At 43.9% G+C, this 17,649-nt stretch overlaps 1 protein-coding gene and 1 long non-coding RNA gene across 4 annotated transcripts; one reads left to right on the forward strand and one right to left on the reverse strand.

Moving 5' to 3' along the window:
- Nucleotides 1–5,096: 5,096 nt before the first annotated feature.
- SLITRK5 (SLIT and NTRK like family member 5) lies at nucleotides 5,097–13,130 on the reverse strand. Of its 3 annotated transcripts, none has more exons than XM_054813632.1 (3): nucleotides 12,800–13,130; nucleotides 10,574–10,668; nucleotides 5,097–9,619 (listed from the first exon to the last, which is right to left on the reverse strand). In XM_054813632.1, the coding sequence occupies exon 3, from the start codon at nucleotides 9,609–9,611 to the stop codon at nucleotides 6,729–6,731; it is 2,883 nt and encodes a 960-aa protein (XP_054669607.1). In that variant the 5' UTR covers nucleotides 9,612–9,619; nucleotides 10,574–10,668; nucleotides 12,800–13,130; the 3' UTR covers nucleotides 5,097–6,728. The 3 variants fall into 3 exon arrangements, with proteins under 3 accessions (XP_054669607.1, XP_054669606.1, XP_054669605.1); XM_054813631.1 differs by lacking the exon at nucleotides 12,800–13,130 and adding an exon at nucleotides 12,074–12,194; XM_054813630.1 differs by lacking the exons at nucleotides 10,574–10,668; nucleotides 12,800–13,130 and adding an exon at nucleotides 12,074–12,422.
- Nucleotides 13,131–13,443: 313 nt separating this feature from the next.
- Nucleotides 13,444–16,960, forward strand: LOC129201835 (uncharacterized). The gene is made up of 3 exons (XR_008575507.1): nucleotides 13,444–13,545; nucleotides 14,176–14,233; nucleotides 15,405–16,960. It is a non-coding gene; the product is annotated as an uncharacterized LOC129201835 (long non-coding RNA).
- The last annotated feature ends 689 nt before the right edge of the window (nucleotides 16,961–17,649 follow it).

A 17,649-nucleotide genomic window follows, 5' to 3' on the forward strand; every position in this document is an offset into this window, starting at 1 on the left:
CAGATATACTGTTGAAATCATGAGAAGAAAATGTTTTATTACATGAAATATTGAACTAGACAATTTTTTTTTAACTTTTTATCTTATCCCGCTCTAGAGATATTTTTGGAAGGTCACCCAGAACCATGTCATGATATACAATAGTAATCATGCGTCCAAACAGAAAAAAAAATAAAAATTGACATGGTCTATAGTTTTCTGCAAAGTTTAAAAATACTGTAAATATGAGGCTGCAAAAATTGTAGTGAAAGTGGTTGCATCTTCCATGGCAAAAACACCACAAAGGGAGCAGTTTTTATCGATAATTATTTCATCTAATTCAAGGTTTCAGGACCAAGCCCACAGAATTAAAGGTATGTTATCAGTTCATATGGCCCATCACTCTGAGGAACCACATCTGTGTATGTGGATGTGAACTAAACTTCCCATATGATCAGCACAATATGGTTCTGAGATAAATTTTACAGTGCTATACTACATTAATGTTCAGTTAATTTGTCAGCAGATTGGAAATAGATGTAATTCATTTTGGAGGTACAGAGCAGAACTACAAGCGTTTATTATTACTATATTCAAATTTTTCACATTACAAAACAGAAATGCTAAGAGAATGGCTTATTTCAATGACAAAAAGCCAAACTCGTAAGAGCAAGGTAAATGTTTTGTAACTTCCTTAAGTCAATTGAATCCAGTTTTGTACTTACACAACTAGAAGCAAAATGTGGCCCATTAGCTGTAAGTTAAATAGTTAATTTGATAACCATTTAATTACAAACTTCATTACACTTTATTTCTTTGTATATTCAATTAACTAAATGCCTCTGGTTCCTAGCACCTAAATGTCCTCTTTTGTTTCCTAACTCTGTTCTGTTCAGTGTTTTAAGAATAAACAATTATTCTAAAGCATAACTGTGCTTAGTATTTCTGGAGTATTATTATACTGCTAGTTACTCTGAAATGTAGCTGAATAATGAACAGAAAAAAGCAATATAAATTGTAAAGACTTGTGATATTTATATTAGGATAGTATTTATACATAGATGGATAAACACAAATCTGTAGGACAGTATTGCTGGACTGCAAGGACATCTACGTGCTCTCATTTCGTCAGCGCACACTGCGAAGCTGCTTAGCAGGGTTGGTGTAAATGGTGTAAATGAACAAGCAGTACGGCCGCCCCGTTCAGAGCGCTGCTATCCTGCCCACCCCTCTCACAGAACCGTCTCACTCGTCTACTCCTCCATCCTCTTGTCACTCCTCAGCTTGAGGTTCTACATTTTCCAGAGCAAATGGATGCTGCAGAAAGGAGGTACAAGTTTCCTACAATCAAATAATCAATAGGAATGTGAAGAGCACTTGAAGGCTGACAGCTATGGAATTGTATCTGCCATTCACCCTTTCTTCTCTCCCCATTTTTCTTGTTTAACGCCAGTGGTGCCAATAGCATTCTCAATTCTACATAAGACAACCAAAGATTTTGGCCCCCTTCTCTAGAGGCTGTTTTGGAGATGCTGCATTTCAGTATGCCAGTCTTTAACCACATGAAAGGCTATTCAGGTTCCCTGGAGACACCGAGCAATATAAAGAACCTGCCCTCTAAAAATGAAGGAGCTCTTGTTCACCCTGTCCTTCAGGATGTAGTGCCCGAATGGACTCTGCCCCCTGAGAGGGAACCATATGCATTAAGCAGACTCTTAAGTTTCTGTAAGAAACACACAACACACTGGTTAGACATTTTAGCTCCAGCTAAATAAAAGTCTAAACAACCTACAGAACCAGGATGTTACCTTCATATTTTACCAACAACCACGATTAGCTATTCCTGCCTTTCCATATTTTCTCAATTGTGTTTTCCATGGGTCAGAGGCTCATTTTTTATTGTATTGTACCATTAATTTTGTTATATTACTTTAAGAATTGAATTATTATGTGATATGAGAAAAGGTACCACCATATCTAATATGGTTTCCTAAAAGGAATACTCCTAAGAATTAGCTATAAGCTTTATAAAAAATTAAAACATAGGAAAACATTCAGAAATGAAATACTACAGTATACAGAATCAACCGAACATTTTTTACAAATAATGGGAGGTAAATCTAAAAAAAAAAAAGTGAGAATTTGGGCTCTAGAAGTATAAAAGTGGAAGCTGCATTTATGTCACACTTTTAATTGATGATGGGACTGACATAGCATCTGGTGCTTCAAGTAGTGTGTAAGAATGTCTAGAAATTACAGGGGATATCTTCTGAGATTAACCAGTTGAAATTCAGCTCATTTGATCAAAGATGGGAGTAAATTATGTAGAAAAGATGAGATGATGAGATGAAAGGAGAAGGAGAAGGAGAAGGAGAAGGAGAAGGAGAAGGAGAAGGAGAAGGAGAAAGAGAAAGAGAAAGAGAAAGAGAAAGAGAAAGAGAAAGAGAAAGAGAAAGAGAAAGAGGACAGGAAAGGAAAGGAAAGGAAAGGAAAGGAAAGGAAAGGAAAGGAAAGGAAAGGAAAGGAAAGGAAAGGAAAGGAAAGGAAAGGAAAGGAAAAAAAAAAGAAAAAATAAAAGAAAAAGAAAAAGAAAAAAGAAAAAGAAAAGAAAAGAAAAGAAAAGAAAAGAAAAGAAAAGAAAAGAAAAGAAAAGAAAAGAAAAGAAAAGAAAAGAAAAGAAAAGAAAAGAAAAGAAAAAAAAGAAAAGAAAAGAAAAGAAAAGAAAAGAAAAGAAAAGAAAAGAAAAGAAAAGAAAAGAAAAGAGAAAAGAAAAGAGAAAAGAAAAGAAAAGAAAAGAAAAGAGAAAAGAAAAGAAAAGAAAAGAAAAGAAAAGAAAAGAAAAGAAAAGAAAAGAAAAGAAAAGAAAAGAAAAGAAAAGAAAAGAAAAGAAAAGAAAAGAAAAGAAAAGAAAAGAAAAGAAAAGAAAAGAAAAGAAAAAGGGAGAGAGAGAGAGAAAGGTATCTCACCCCAAAACTGACCATTAGTATTTAGGACATTAAATTGGCACAATATGAGAAAAGAAAGTACAAAGAATGTTTCTTTTACTTCATAAGAATAAATGTTCTGTATTATCACAATCCATGTTTTGATTCTAGTAATTACATTGAGAAATTAGGATTCTCTTCCACCTTTTTTCCTCTCTTATCACAGAATTTCATGCACTTTTGAAATAAAATGTGAGGCCATACGAGCGATTCAACAAGCTCAATATTACTTGTCAAAAGACTAAAGAAAAAAAAAAGAGGGGGGGGGAAATCACTTTAATAACCAACCTAAACCAGTCTGATAACCAACCTAAAACAAGCTAAAATAATATTCAGAATTCTCAAAATAGGGATTTTTTTTTTTTCTTCTTACACTTTTACCCCTTTGGCCAGCACTAACTCAGCATGTCATTATGTAGAACGTTTCACTGATCTTGCTAACAAAGCAAAGGTCATATTCTTATACAAACATTTTTTCTTTAAACAAATTACCCTGTTTTAAAATCAGAAGCACATCTCCCTTTGTGAAGTCATATTCCCATCTACTTTTTCTTACTATAATTTTCCACAGATGATAGATCATTGTAGTCACTAACTGGGAAATCCTACTTCCATTAAAGTTCTCATTCACAAATAGCCCTTTCAGGTGTGTTTCAGGATGATTATGGACTAAAGAATATTATTTTGCACTCTATGCTTTTTTAAGGATTTATCTTCATAGAATGCACTTTCTGAAGGTAATTAATGCCATTTAATTTTTTTCTCCAATAATGGAACCGATAATATATTTTTTCTACTGAAGATGAGAAGTTGAAGAGATTGAAATTAATTGTTCCGATTTCAGTGTGGTCCATTAGAAAAATTCTTCATTACTAGTTATTAAGTGCACGTAGAAAACATGGAAACAGAGATACTACTGGCCTCAGAAATGGCAGCATCAGAATGTAAGCATAAACAGACTGCCGAGGCATTTCTATGAGCTTTTTCTTACAAATCCAAGCAATTCCTGCTCATTTACTCATTTGTGGATGCTGCCTCTTTGTGGCAGAATGCCATGTAAAACGTACCTTCCACATTAAGCACCTGATCCTACATTTGTATTGACACCTTTGCAAACTCCTGTTTATGAGTTTAGAATCACACAGAAAAAAAAAAAAATATATACACATGTACAGACACATAGTTTGCAGGATCTTCTCTTTCAATCCTTACTGAGTTAGCCTTTCTCTCAGTGAATGACAAAGCCAGTGAGGCTGAAAATTTTCTTACTTATACCCATTTAACAACAGTGTGCCTCTACTGAGTTTAAATGGAAGGAGAACCAGGCCACTGGCTTCAGCAATAGTTATAAAGGCAGTAATTCAAAATTAGGGCTCCAAAACTGCACCTCAGGCGGCAACATTCACATCTCTCACAAGTGTCAATGGGAAGTCCGCGGGAGATCGCGAGCAGTGCACAGAATAGCCACGTGTTGTGTCTCTTGTGACAAAAGAACACTCCTCATATCTGCATTTCAAACTGAAATAACACTCCGCTTACTAAGCTGTTCCAGCTAAATACAGTCATGCTTTTTTTTTTCTTTTGCTTTTACTCAGTGTGGGTGGCATAGAGGGAAGAACACATGCCAACAAAACATTTATCTTGAATTCCAACAGACCAGTTATATAGCTTTGTTTTTGTAGAAAGTGACAGATTGTACATGGATAGGAAAAGCAGAACAGAACAGAGCCCTTTTGCAATAAAAAATGTACTAGTGAGCAACTCTGCAAACAATACCAAACTTGATAACCTAATGAAGAAAGACAAAACCACATGTAAAATATCACTTACCCTGTTCCATATATTAAAGACCATTTCAGTAAGGAAACAAAACGTAAATATAAAACTATCCTATTGAATATGTTGGTGAAACACGTATCCCTGTGTTGCTCTCTGACCCATGTTATGTATGCTGGTAATTACCATATGTCATGTTTTGGAAACAGAGAACACATTATGTTTTGCCTAAAAATGTTAGCTCTTTCTGATGAGCCATAATTGCTAGTAAAGAGAATCCAACGTACAAACAGACGACTTTGGCAAGAAATTTTAAACTTCAGATACTCATTACTTCATGATCTTACATTTGAAATATTTATCAAGTGTTTATTCAGAAACTATTAAAAAATCACATGTGCTGGGATACATATGAGACATCAGTTGTCCCATCTTACAGTGACGCTGTGTTTATGAATATCCTTGCCATTGCCTACTGCCCAAAGGGGTAAAGACATTGTATATAAATGTGTACAGTCCATCATTTGGTCTTTCAGGATGCCAGTAAACACGTGGATCTGTACAAGTGCAATTGTACTTGACTAAACAATCAGAAACCGGCTACAACAGTTGTAAAATCATATTTTGGTTAATTATAAAAAAGGAAAAAAAGAAAAAAACCCTGACAAATCGAAAATGAAACACTTTTTTTTCCTGCTAAAATGAATGCCTTCTACATGTCCCTCACTAGTTTGCCCAACCAGATGCCTGAGCAGGAGGTTGCTAAAAGGTACATTTTTAAATAGAGAAACATGATTTTTTTCTATTGTGATCAGATTTTATGTCTTAGATTGTCTGTTAAGATTTGGTCATAATTGGCATTATCTGTAATGATTTAAAAGGTCCTTCTGATACTACATCAGCTTTGGGAAAAAAGCTCTCAATGTAGTGCAACACTTTAAAGCCATCTGCAGACTTTGGACCCCATCCTGGAAAAAGAAGAAACACTTAAACATCCCAGTAGTTTTACTCGTAAGAATAGTTCTGCATCCTCTATCCTAATCTTTTGGGCGTTTGACCAACTTTGCTCAATGAGTGAGTCTATGGGACTACACGCATGGGTAAAGTTGTTCATAAAGTTGTTCCTAAGTGCCTGCAGGATGAAGGCCGAAGCTGGGACTTCTTTCACAAGAAGGGATACTCAAGTGAGTAAGAATTTTCAGGATTAGGCCCTAAAATAGTGAAGGAAAGAGAAATGCTAATGTGCATATAAAAATAGGTGCTACAATAAAATATTTTTTTATATTTCATCAATAAGTTATTTTCACTAACCAGTTATGGATCATATATCTCTGCACTCTTTAATGATTTGTCCACATCTACAGTGATCCTTTTAAAGATCATAATATATTTTTTAATTCAAAAGTCCAGAAAGCATACAAACACATCCTTAAAAAAAGGAAACCTTGTATTAAAGTCGGGGTGTGCTAATCTCTCCATAAAAGCCATTTAGACTCACCCATGGCTAAAAGGGGAAAATGTGCGCTGTACTCTTCAATCAGAAAGAAAACAAGATTAAACAATGTCTGTACAAAAAAAAAAAAAAAGTGACCATGACTTTTGTACTTGTAACCTGAATATGACCTGACAAGACCCTCCTGCCACCTTCCCCAAGCACACATGGACACACGCAGGATGCCAGTGTTGTGCCCAATTTACACAATAGGTGGTTTCCTACTTCCAAACACAGTAAAAGAAAAAAAAAGAAAAAAAAACCCTGAAAATAAAATAAACAGCACACCCTTTCAGAATCATTCCCCGAAGCTGAAAAATCCTGTGCCAAGGCACTTCACCCTACAATAAAATGAATTAAAGGGGCAAAAAAAGGAGGGGGGCGGGGGGGGGAGGTCAGCATTTACGTTTCTTTGTTTTGCGTGTGGTTGTTAAATACAAATACTCTAGAGAAGGAGCTGCTGTGGCTGGCGGGGGAGGGGCTGGGGGGGCTGTTTCTCAGAACTGGCTGAATGTGGTCTGTTTTTCCAGCACTTCGAGGTAGTCCGGCTCTGCGTTTAGTTTTGCTTTTAGCTCCAGGTACTCGTTCCTGTTGGGCTCTACATAGACAGTACTCGGGGGACTGTAGAGCACAGTCTCCCGGAGCCTGCCGTCCCCCGGCCCCGGGTGCAAGTACTGGTGGGCACGCCTAAGGTCATAGTTGGGGGAGTAGGTGTAGGCGGCGGGGAGCTTGGGGTAGTCGGGGAGGGTGGAGCCGGGTGTGCCCAGCGTGGAGGAGGAGGAGTGTTTCTCGGGCTCCAAAATGCCCCTGTAAAAGCGATCGGCGTCTTGCACCGGGGAGAGCAGCTCCTCCCGCGGCTCGATGGTGCTCACGCTGTACGCGGGGCTGCGCACGGGCGCGTCCTCCCCGCCGGGCGCCGGCGGCGGCGGTGGGGGCGGCGGCGCGCCCCCCCCGGGTTGCAGGGGGTGGCTGCTGTAGGTGACCTTGAGCTCGTGGAGGTCTTTGTAATCCTCGCCCGCGTTGCCCTCCCGGGAGCGGTAGATGGGGTTTTTGCACATGTGGCCCAGGGGGTGCGGGATGTACTCGTAGACGTGGCCGGCGGGGGTCTTCACTTTGGGCAGCGCCGCGCCCCCTCCGCCCCCCCCGCCGCCGCCGCCGCGGTGGGACGGGTGCTGCTGGAGGTGGGGGTGGTGATGGTGGGGGTGGTGGCCGCCGCTGTAGACGCTGTACTGCATGTTGAAGGAGCTCACGTCGGAGTTGTTGGCGCTGGCGTGGTCCCCCTGGCCCTTCTTGCGCCGCTTCATCACCAGGACGAAGAGCCCCGCCGCCACGAAGACGGACATGATGAAGACCAGCAGCAGGCTGAGGATCAGCACCGAGAGCGGCACCGAGGAGCTGCCGCCGCCGGCGCCTCCCGCGGGCGCAGAGCCGCCCGCCGCCGCCGTGCCGTTGAGGCGCACGGTGGAGGAGGAGGGGGTGGTCCTGGCCGGCAGCTGCCCCGGGGACGGCGTGGGCGTGGAGACGACGATGTCCGAGTAGTCGGGGCACAGCAGCTCCGCCCGGACGGCCCGCATGTCGCTCTGGGCAAACTTCTTCGGGGACTCGCAGATAACCTGGTCCACCAGGACACCGGTGTTGAGCTGCTCCAGCCACAGCTTCATGCCCACCACGTCGCAGGTGCAGTCCCAGGGGTTCTCGTGCAGGTCGATCTGCAGCAGGGATTTCAGCTGGTCCAGCACCCCGCTCACTGGCAGGTAGGAGAAGTGGTTGCTCCGCAGGCTCAGCCTGTAGAGAGACAGACCAGAAAAAATGTTCCCCGGCAAAGACCTCAGCAGATTGTTGTTCAAAAACAAGAGCTGAAGGTTGGGGACAGGTTCAAAGGTGCCCGCCTCTATCTCCCGGATGACGTTGTACTGCAGGAAGAGGTACTGCAGGCTTTGCAGCCCATAGAACAGCTCTGGGCTCAGCCGCTCGATCCGGTTCCCGTTCAGGTACAGCCTTCGCAAATTAGTTAAATCCCCAAAAGCCCGGTCCTGAATGACCGAGATCCGATTATTGCCCAGATGCAGCAAATCCAGCCCGGTGGCATCCACAAAATCTGCCCTGCGTACCAGAGCAATGTAGTTTTCCGTCAGATACATCTTCTTAGGATTATAGGGTTTGGGCTGCAGTTCGGAAATGCTCTCAATCTTCCTCTCCTGACAATTGACGTTGAGGCCCAGGTCAGAAATCTGCAAGTTGCAAGTGCAGGCAGTGGGGCACTCCAAAGGCACCGGAGATTTGGTCTGGTAGGCAATGCTGGGGCCATAGTTGCTGTATCCCAGGTCTTTTGAGGGCAGGCGGGAGGTGGGACGCACCCTCGTCTTGTTGGGTTGGCGGGTCCCTTTGGGGGGCTTCAAGGGGGATTTGTAAACAGCTGAAGAAGAAGTGGCCACGGAGTTGACTGAGGCCGGGGTAGTGTGGAAATACCCTGTGGTGCTCAATGGTGTCTGCGGTCTCATTTCATAATCCGAGATGAGCCTCCTGGGGCAAAGCTCCTGCTTGGAGACTTCATCCAAGTCTCGACCATGTAAGCGGAAAGGGGTTTCACAAACCACATCTCCCACCAGAGCAGAGTAGGAGATACTGTCCAGCCAATCCTTTAGAGCAATCAACTCACAAGAGCAATTCCAGGGGTTTTCCTCCAGCTGCAGCTCCACCACTTTATCCATGTGCTGCAAAAGGCCCACATAGGGCAACAGCTTCAGCCGGTTACCCCTCAGGTCCAGGTGAGTTAAGGGCACAAAACGGAAAAGGTTGTTGGGCAAACTGGAGAGGAGGTTATCATTGAGAATCAGCACCTGCAGCAAATGCAGTTTGCTGAAGGCATTGGGTTCGATGACGCTGATATAATTATAATCGACCTGTAGGTATTCCAAACTCTCTAGCCCAAGGAAAGTGTCATCCCGTAAAAGTTCCAGCTTGTTATTGTTCAGGTGCAGCCTCCGTAAACCTCTCAGACCATGAAAGGCCCCGGTTTCGATATCTTGTATGTCATTGCTCCCCAGGTGCAAAATCGAAGCCCCTGTGTAATTCACAAACTGATTCGGGTACAGCCTGTTCAAAAGGTTCCCAGACAACAAGAGGTGGTAGACAGGGAACCTTGGTGGACTGATCTCAAAAAGGCTGATGATCCCTCTGTTTTCACAGCTCACTGTTAAGATGCTGTCCTTCTCCTCACAAGGACACGCATTATCACAGATTTCCCCATAATACTCGATGCTTTCTGCCCACGAAAGGACTAGCGATGTTAAAGCAAATGCGATCGTCTGCAGCATCCAGATATGCATTTTTTTGTTGAGGTCCTGTTCCAAAGTTATTGTAGAGCAGCAAGCGTACATTTTATTTCCTGTAAGGATAAGGAGAAAAAAAAAGAAAGCAGCATAATAGCATAGCCCCATAAAATCTAAAATGGACACAAAGTTTATATATCTTCAGTGGGGTAGAGAATGGATTGTTAATCAAACAAAAAAAAAACTCCTGTCACTTCTAATTCCCACACTTTCGAAAACTGGATGACATGCATTGATTAAAAGGTTGATAGGCAACTCCTAGCGAGTCAAATGCCTGCGGTGTTTAAAAAGGTGAGGTCACAGTAGGAATTGTTCTGGTTCTGTTCATGTGGGGTGCATTTCAATGCTTCCTTGGATTTCTTTTTCATGACCAGCCCCATAAGTATACATAAAATGGCTGTCAGTTCAGTTTCACAGTTCTAATTTAAGAGAAAAGAAGCACCATTTTACGAGGTTTCCCACCTCCCCTATTACCCAGCTCCCCCTTCCTTTCAGAACCTCCCCAGTGAACAGCGCACCAAGGTCTTCCCCTCCTTCTACCTTGATTTTTAACCTGTGGTGGAAATGCCATGGTAGGAAACCAAAGAAAAATTCTCAGTGCTGAAAACAGCAGCTTAATTCAACAGAGAGAATACTGACACATTCTCCACATCACACGTTTCTTAAAACTCTTTTATGGGTTTTTTTTTTCCTATCTATACATTTACAAAGCACACACCCACCCACACAGACATGCACACACAGACACACACACAGATGACTTTTGTGGAGGAATTCTTCAGTAATGAGATTAAATATGTCAAGCTCCTACTTCAGTGCACTTAACAGCTCTCTTCAGTGAGAGAAATGTTGTATCTTTACACAAGTAAATCATTTTAATTGATCACCCCCCTCCCCGAGTTACATACAATGTAACAGAGCTGACTATCAAGCAGAGGTCTTCAGTTCTTACACACACCCACACACACACACTCACTCTTACACTTAAAGGAAATTTTTTAACCACTCACCCAAAATTTGTGAAAAATGTAAAACATGCGGATCATCTTCGGAGTCTCAGCCATATCTGACATACCGCTTATTCCCAACGTTCTGCAAAACTAGCCTGGTAGAAGTGGAGAAATCTAAATAGGTCTCATGGAAATATCTCATCGCCAACACTCCAAGCATCAGAGTTACTGATTATAAGCAGCAATGGCTGTCAGTACTCTTCATCTTTTAGGGGAGAAGACACCCAGGCTGATTAAAAGCCAAGGGGGGTGGAAGGGAAACCCTACCATTGACCTACGTCAGTAATTTCATACCCAAATTTCACCTAGCTGGAAACAAATCCCATTTCCATTCCTTCTTGCAGTCTTTCTGACTCCTTGTGGCTTTCTTCTACTTCTGCTAGTCTAAAAGCAATATGAATAGGGAAAATAAATGCATTGTGTGTGTCGGTAGGAGAAGACTAATAAATCATCCAGGCTTAAATGCTGGGATCTTGGAGCAGGCTTGCATTTTGTATCGTCCACCTCAGAGCTCCCATCCTCATGACACAACTCTGGTTTGGAGGAATGCATCCTAAAAAATGGGAAGTCTCAGTACTGCAAGACATCTCCTGTGGCATCAGGTTCAAGGCTGCAAATCTAGCACTTGCAGCAAAGGCAGTCATGCAGCAAGAAATCGGAAGTCTCGGCGAATCTCTCTCTAATTCTGACCAGACGTCAACTGGATTGGAATTACTCAAAGCAAAAGGCTTCACTGCATAAAGGCAGCAGAAATCTTACTCAAAGGCATGTATCTAGCATATTCTTTCTCAGCTCGATCAGATCCATTCATCCATTAACCAACAGTTCTTCGGAGGAAAAAAAAAATGAAATCCTGCCCGGTCAGTGTTAAACTCGCAGGCATTTTACAACTTTAATTCAATTATGGTTAGTAAAGGAGGCAAATACAATATTCCCTCCCTCCTCCTTTTTCCCTTTCCCTGAAAAAAAAAAAGGGGGGGGGGGATGGGAGGTAAAGAAAATAAAGTTGTAGCTGGCTATATGCAAGGTTGCAATCCCGCCCTGGAAACCCCTCTGTGATGACTGCGTGCTGCTGTTCGCCAGCTCCCTACAGAGGTTCAGATTGGAGGGGGGGGGGAGAGGGGGGGTGGCGGGGGGGAGGGGAGAAGAGGAAAGGGGTTGCATCGGGATTTTTCTTGTGTGTGTGGTTTTTTCCCCGAAGAGTTCAACCCTTAGATTACCGCACTGCATATCCGGCTCGAAGCAGCTTTCAGTACCGCCGACAGCAGCAGCAAGCAAGCAGCCCCAGCCGGACACTGCCACCCAACTGAGCAGCACCCAGAGTTGGGAGAAATGGCTTGCGGGGGGGGGACGGAGCGGGGGGGGACGGAGCGGGGAGGCGTTGGGGGTGGAAAGCAACAGCAAGGAAAGACCCGGCGGTGAAGGGGCGGGGGGGGGGGGGGGGAAGGGAGGAAGAAAAGAGAGAAAGAGAGCGCGAGAAAAGTCAACCCCGGTACTTACTTCGCCCGAAATCTCCAGGGCCCAAGCATGGTGGCAACCCATGAAGATGCCTACCCGCTACGCGGGCGCTGCGCGGAGCCGCCGGGGCGGCGGCGGAGGCGAGTATCGCAGCAGCCGGGGAGGCTCGGTGCGGAACGCACACAAACACCCCCCGCACGCAGGCGGCGCCGAGACACCAGCGCTCGCACAGGGGCGCACACACACACGCACACGCACATGCACATACACACACACGCACATGCACATACACACACACGCACATACACGCGCGCGCACACACACTCTCACTCTCTCACACACGCGCGCGCGTGCCCGGGCAGCCGCGGGGGCGCGTGCCCCGCACGCGCACTCCGGCGCGCGCCCTAACGGCGGGGGCGGCCGGCGGAGCGCCGCGCTCTCCCCGCCGCCGCTGAGCGCAGCGAGGGGGGGGGGGCGGTGGGAGGGGAGCGGGGGCGGGGCGGCGGGGCTGAGTGGGGCGGGGGGTGCAGGGAGGAGAGAGGCGGCGGAGGGCGGGGGGGCGGCGAGGGAGGCGGAAGGGAGGGGGCCGCGGGGCGGGTGTCCCCGGCTGACGGCGCGGCGGGCGGCCGGCCCCGCTCGGCGCCGCGCACCCCGCACGCACGGTCACACACCGCACACGCACACGCGCAGGCACACACATGCCGATACGAGCGCCGCGCTCCCGCCCCCGCCACACCCCCACCCCACGCACCCCGGTGCTGAACTCACACTTTCCCCGGCACGGGCCAACTTTCGCCGCGCTCCGCCGCCGCCCCGGGCGCCGCTCCCGCTCTCCTCCACACCCCCGGGCCGTCGTCCCGGGGCCCGGCGGCCTGCGGTAGGGAGCGGCACGGCAGCGCAGCCGCCCCGGTCCTCTCCCTGCAGCGCTCGCTGGCCATGGCTGGGCGGCGCGGAGCGGCGCGGAGCGGGCGGCGGGAGCCGGTAGAACGGCGGCCGCGGCTGCTGCTCGCTGTACGGGAGCCTCCACCGCAGCTGCGGAGACCGTGGGGAATTGGGTGGTCGCGCTGAAAGGAAACGGCGGGTTTCGCTACACGCAGCCTCCGAAACGGGGGACCTGGGGTGGGTGTCGGGGTCGGTTTTTTTACCTTTTCCCCTCTGCCCACCCCAGCCACGGGGCGCGGAGGGGGTCGGGGGGGGTGTGTGCAGCAGCAGCAACAACTAAGCGGCTCTGAGGATGCCCTTCATCCCTGCCCGCCCGCTCCCCCAGGCCACAGGGGAGGCCGCGGTGCCGGCGGCGCTCCCGGGCGCTCCGGGCTGCCGCCGCGGTGCGGTGCGGTGCCTCCCGCCGCCGGCAGGTGGCAGCGCAGGGCGGCGGATGGGCCGCGCTGCCCCGCGCAGGGCGCGCTGGCCCCGGCCGCGGGCGGCCCCGCAGGGCTGGGAGGGGACCGCGCACCGGCACCGCGGGGGGACCGGCCTGCCGGGGGGCGACGGTGGCCGCGACGGGGAGAGATGAAGTAAGCGACGGTGTGCTGCGTTCTCTTTGTTGCCGGTTGGGAGAACTGCCGTTATTCCGTTTGCATACGGAACATGGTGGGGGTTTCTGTGCAAAGCTGGCTGTGGCAGTGGTGATGTTTTTTTACGTTTAGGTTTTTATTTTCCACGAAATTACGTATTTGGCTGATCTTCAAAAAAATGTAAAAGGTAATTTAATTTCATACATGCAAAGGTGTGTGCATGTTCGCATTTGTGTATTCATTACTGTTACGTGCTGTGTACGTTTTAGTATGTAAATCAAATAGGTGTTTTGCATACAGGAACACATGAAGTACATCACACGTGCACAGCACAGAGGTTGGAATCCAGCTTTAACTCAAATGTAATGCTAGACATAGTTCTGCCTTCATGGGTTTTCCTGTGTGAGTCTAAACACTGAAGAAGGAAGAATACTCTGCATATGATACATGAATTCATCACATCTGTATCTTCAACAGACCTCTGTCAACTCATATCTTAACATCCCAACATGCTAAACCCTGGGATGATTGCAAAGAACCGTGTTTTTCTTAATGCTCAGCCTTCCCCAAAAGGTGTATTCTTCTCTTTGGAAATGTAAAAGGAGCGTGACTCAAATCCTCTTTCCCTAGGCCTGAAATACGCAAGATCTGGTGTTTGGATGGAAGACAACTTTCTTATATAAACCAGGTAATACCCCTGACCTTGTAGAAGCTTTTGGAAAGCTTCTCAGTGGGACAAAGTACTTCTATTATGAAAGAATCTCTGACATTCCTGTTTTGATGCAAACCCAATTGCTTCAGTGGAAGGTTTTGAATGGCTTTAGATTGAGTTCCAAGATACTACTTTTAGTCAGGAAAAGAATACCAAACCACTTCCCTCCCAGCCCCTGCCTCCCCTCGCCCCCCCGCCCCTTTAAAGCTTTTCTAATGTTCCAGATTAAATAGATGATGATAGTGGAATAAAAAGAATTCACAGGTAGTAAATAGGGATGTCTTACAGAAGCTTCTTAGGACCTCACTATTTTTGAAAAACATTTATGTTTTGAATTAATAATTCTGTATTTTGAATATATGGGATTTTATGCATATATGCTTGCATTTTTAAGGCCTGTCATAGCATCCGTCTGTGTTTCTATGCTATTTTTCTCTCTGACACACGAAATTAGACATACAGAAATACTTTTTTATTCATAAGGAGAAAGATATTTTAAATAACCTTGGCAGCTAGGCTAAGCTTAACTGTTTCAATGAAACCGTTTTGGAAAAGTTGACATTTCATAAACATGAAATCCTGTTAAAAACTATTATGTAAAAGTCAGTATTGTACATATGTTTCAGTTCAATTATTCTGGTCCTGTGCTAATGAGATATTAAAAAGTATAATGAATAGAAAATCCGATTTAATAAAATCTTACTTCCACGTTGTTAGACTGCTAGATTATTTTAGTAGCACACACGAGGTTTAAATAGTTATTAGTGTAGAACTATGATGCTGCTGTACCATTCATTCTTATTATGATTAACATTATATTTTTAGTAAAATACCTTAAAGTTCTGTAGAGTTTTGCAGACTATTTACTTCAATATGCATGACTAGCATGAGAGGGCACAGCTCTGTATTCCTTACTGAAATCAGTAAGGAATTAGACTCCATTTGAATGATGTCTACATAGTCTGAAAGTATTCTTTGCAGCGGAAAGTTATATCTGAATATTTGAACTAGAACTGTCATTATAAACCTGAGCACATGAACATCAAACAATAAATGCTGCTAAATTTATGAGAAATAAAGAGGGCTTTATTACTACAGTGTGTTGCCTTTTGCTAATTTATCTTTCATCTGCCTTTCATTAAACCAGGAGATCCTAAAAACCTTTAAACTGAAATTCTCAGGAGGAAGTGGGAAGTAACTTGTATAATCCTCACATGGAATGCAAATAGAGGGACGTGAATGAGGATGGAACAACAGAAAAGATAGATAAACAAAAGAATATGATGAATACGTGGATTATATCTACAAGAACTTGCAACTTTACAGGTCTACCCCCTTTCTACAGTACTTCAATCAATAAGAGTAGCAGGAACAGTTGATATAGCATGTGGAACCAGACAGTATGGGCAAACAGGAACATGGAGGTACCAAAGTCATAAGTGAAATATATTGGAACTGAAGGGTACACACTGTTTAGGAAAGACAAAAAAGGTGGTGAAATAATTTCATGTTAATGCACTAAGAACTGTTAAGAAGTAAAGGCTGTTAAACAACAGTGCAATAAACATGTTAAATTTGAGGGTGAAGATGAGATAGTGTCTGCTTGAATGAAAATTACTGAGAAAAGGGTAGGAAAAAAACTTCATGGGGATGCAATCTATTATGAATCTGCTGATACAGATTTGATCTGGATAATAATGCCTATAAATATAGGGAAAAAAGTAAAAATCGATATTGTGTGATTATGCAAATTGTGCAATTTTGCTCACGGGCAAATACCAGAAAAAAATTCAACCAATGATGTTGGGGATGATATGAATTTGAACATGATGGAGAATAGCTGCTTCTATGGAACAGACACTGAGCAAGCAAGAGGCAAAGATAACTTAGACACAGTTTTAGTGAATGATAGGATCTGCAGGAATGACTGATGATAGAACATAATCTTAAATCTGGTGGTTTTGAGCTTTTCCATTTCATGTGAAGCTGTAAGACAGAAAGATGTAGAGGATCTGTAACTGCTGTCCAGTATTTTTGAAAGGCAAACTGAGAAAAAAGTTTAGTGAGGTAGTCTTGCGTGAGGAGCACCAGAATTAGAATTCAGATAAGGCATGATATTACTTTATGTAAAAAAATACAAACACTATTGAATGTTTACATTGGGGAAGAGGGGAGAAACAAACAAACAAATAGAACAAACAACAGGGATGAAAAAGAATTCCCAGAAGGTAAAAACCTTAAGCAACTTATTAAGGGTAAGTACAAAACCTATAAAGAATGGGAAAGAGATATCGATTAGCGAGAAGAAATCTGCATCAATAATTAGAAGGTATAAAACCAAACAGAATGGTCAGAAGCCTTGTTAAACCAAAATTTGCACAGAAAACTGAAACATAATAAAAACTTCTTAAGCCATGTAATAAAAAGAGAACTTCAGAATTGGAATGGATGTTAAAGGATGGGGTGGACATTAAGAATAAAGTAGGCCTGGACTAAATAGCTACTGGAAAAGTTGTTTCTGTTTCTGGTAAGACTGCACATGTAAATTTTGATACATAATGAAAGTAGGAATAGGGCAAGAGAAATCACATCATCAGCCTATCTGGTACTGTGTGGCACAAGCAGTTGGCCCAGAAAATTTCTGTTCTGTAGTACTGAAACAATCAACCCATGAAATGCAAGTTCAGAAGTAAGCAAGTCTAAAATTTCCAAGAAGCTTAGACAAGGGGACAGTACATAATATTAAGAAGGGAGTTATCTGAATGGATGGAAGTCATTAGTGGAGTTTGTCCTTTGTAATATGCTTAGCACTGATTTCAGGATACAAGGTAAGTGGGTCTGGACAGAGTTCGTAGACCATACAAAACTAGAAGTCTTGCTGAGAACCAGATAATCAGACAAGATGACTTGTATATAACACATATATATCTATATATACATGTGTGTATATATATACACATATACAGACATACACATATATCTATATATGTGTCTGTGTGTTGAGATATGTATATATGTAAATATACACACACTATATAAATATGTACAAATTTAATGTTACTGTCAATATTTTAACACATTAATATTTATAAATATAATTCATGTGTATCTATGTATTATTTTCTTTTGGCCTGGACTGATAGGAATGGTGTGAAATTTAATAATGCAATCTACAAAGTCATGAATGAAAACTTTTGCCATAAACTGGAAAGATTCAATTTTATACAAAATTCTAAAAATCTGAAGGTAGTGGTCAATCAGCAAGTGAGTATATGTTGCTATTTTTATTGGGTCTGGCTGAGATGTTTATTCTCCCCACAGCAGCCCCTCACAGCACTGTGCTGTGTATTGGTAGCCAGCAAGGTGTTGATAACACACCAGGGTTTTGGCTG

Source organism: Grus americana, chromosome 1 (assembly GCF_028858705.1).
Source record: "Grus americana isolate bGruAme1 chromosome 1, bGruAme1.mat, whole genome shotgun sequence".
Classification (NCBI taxonomy): Eukaryota; Metazoa; Chordata; class Aves; order Gruiformes; family Gruidae; genus Grus; species Grus americana.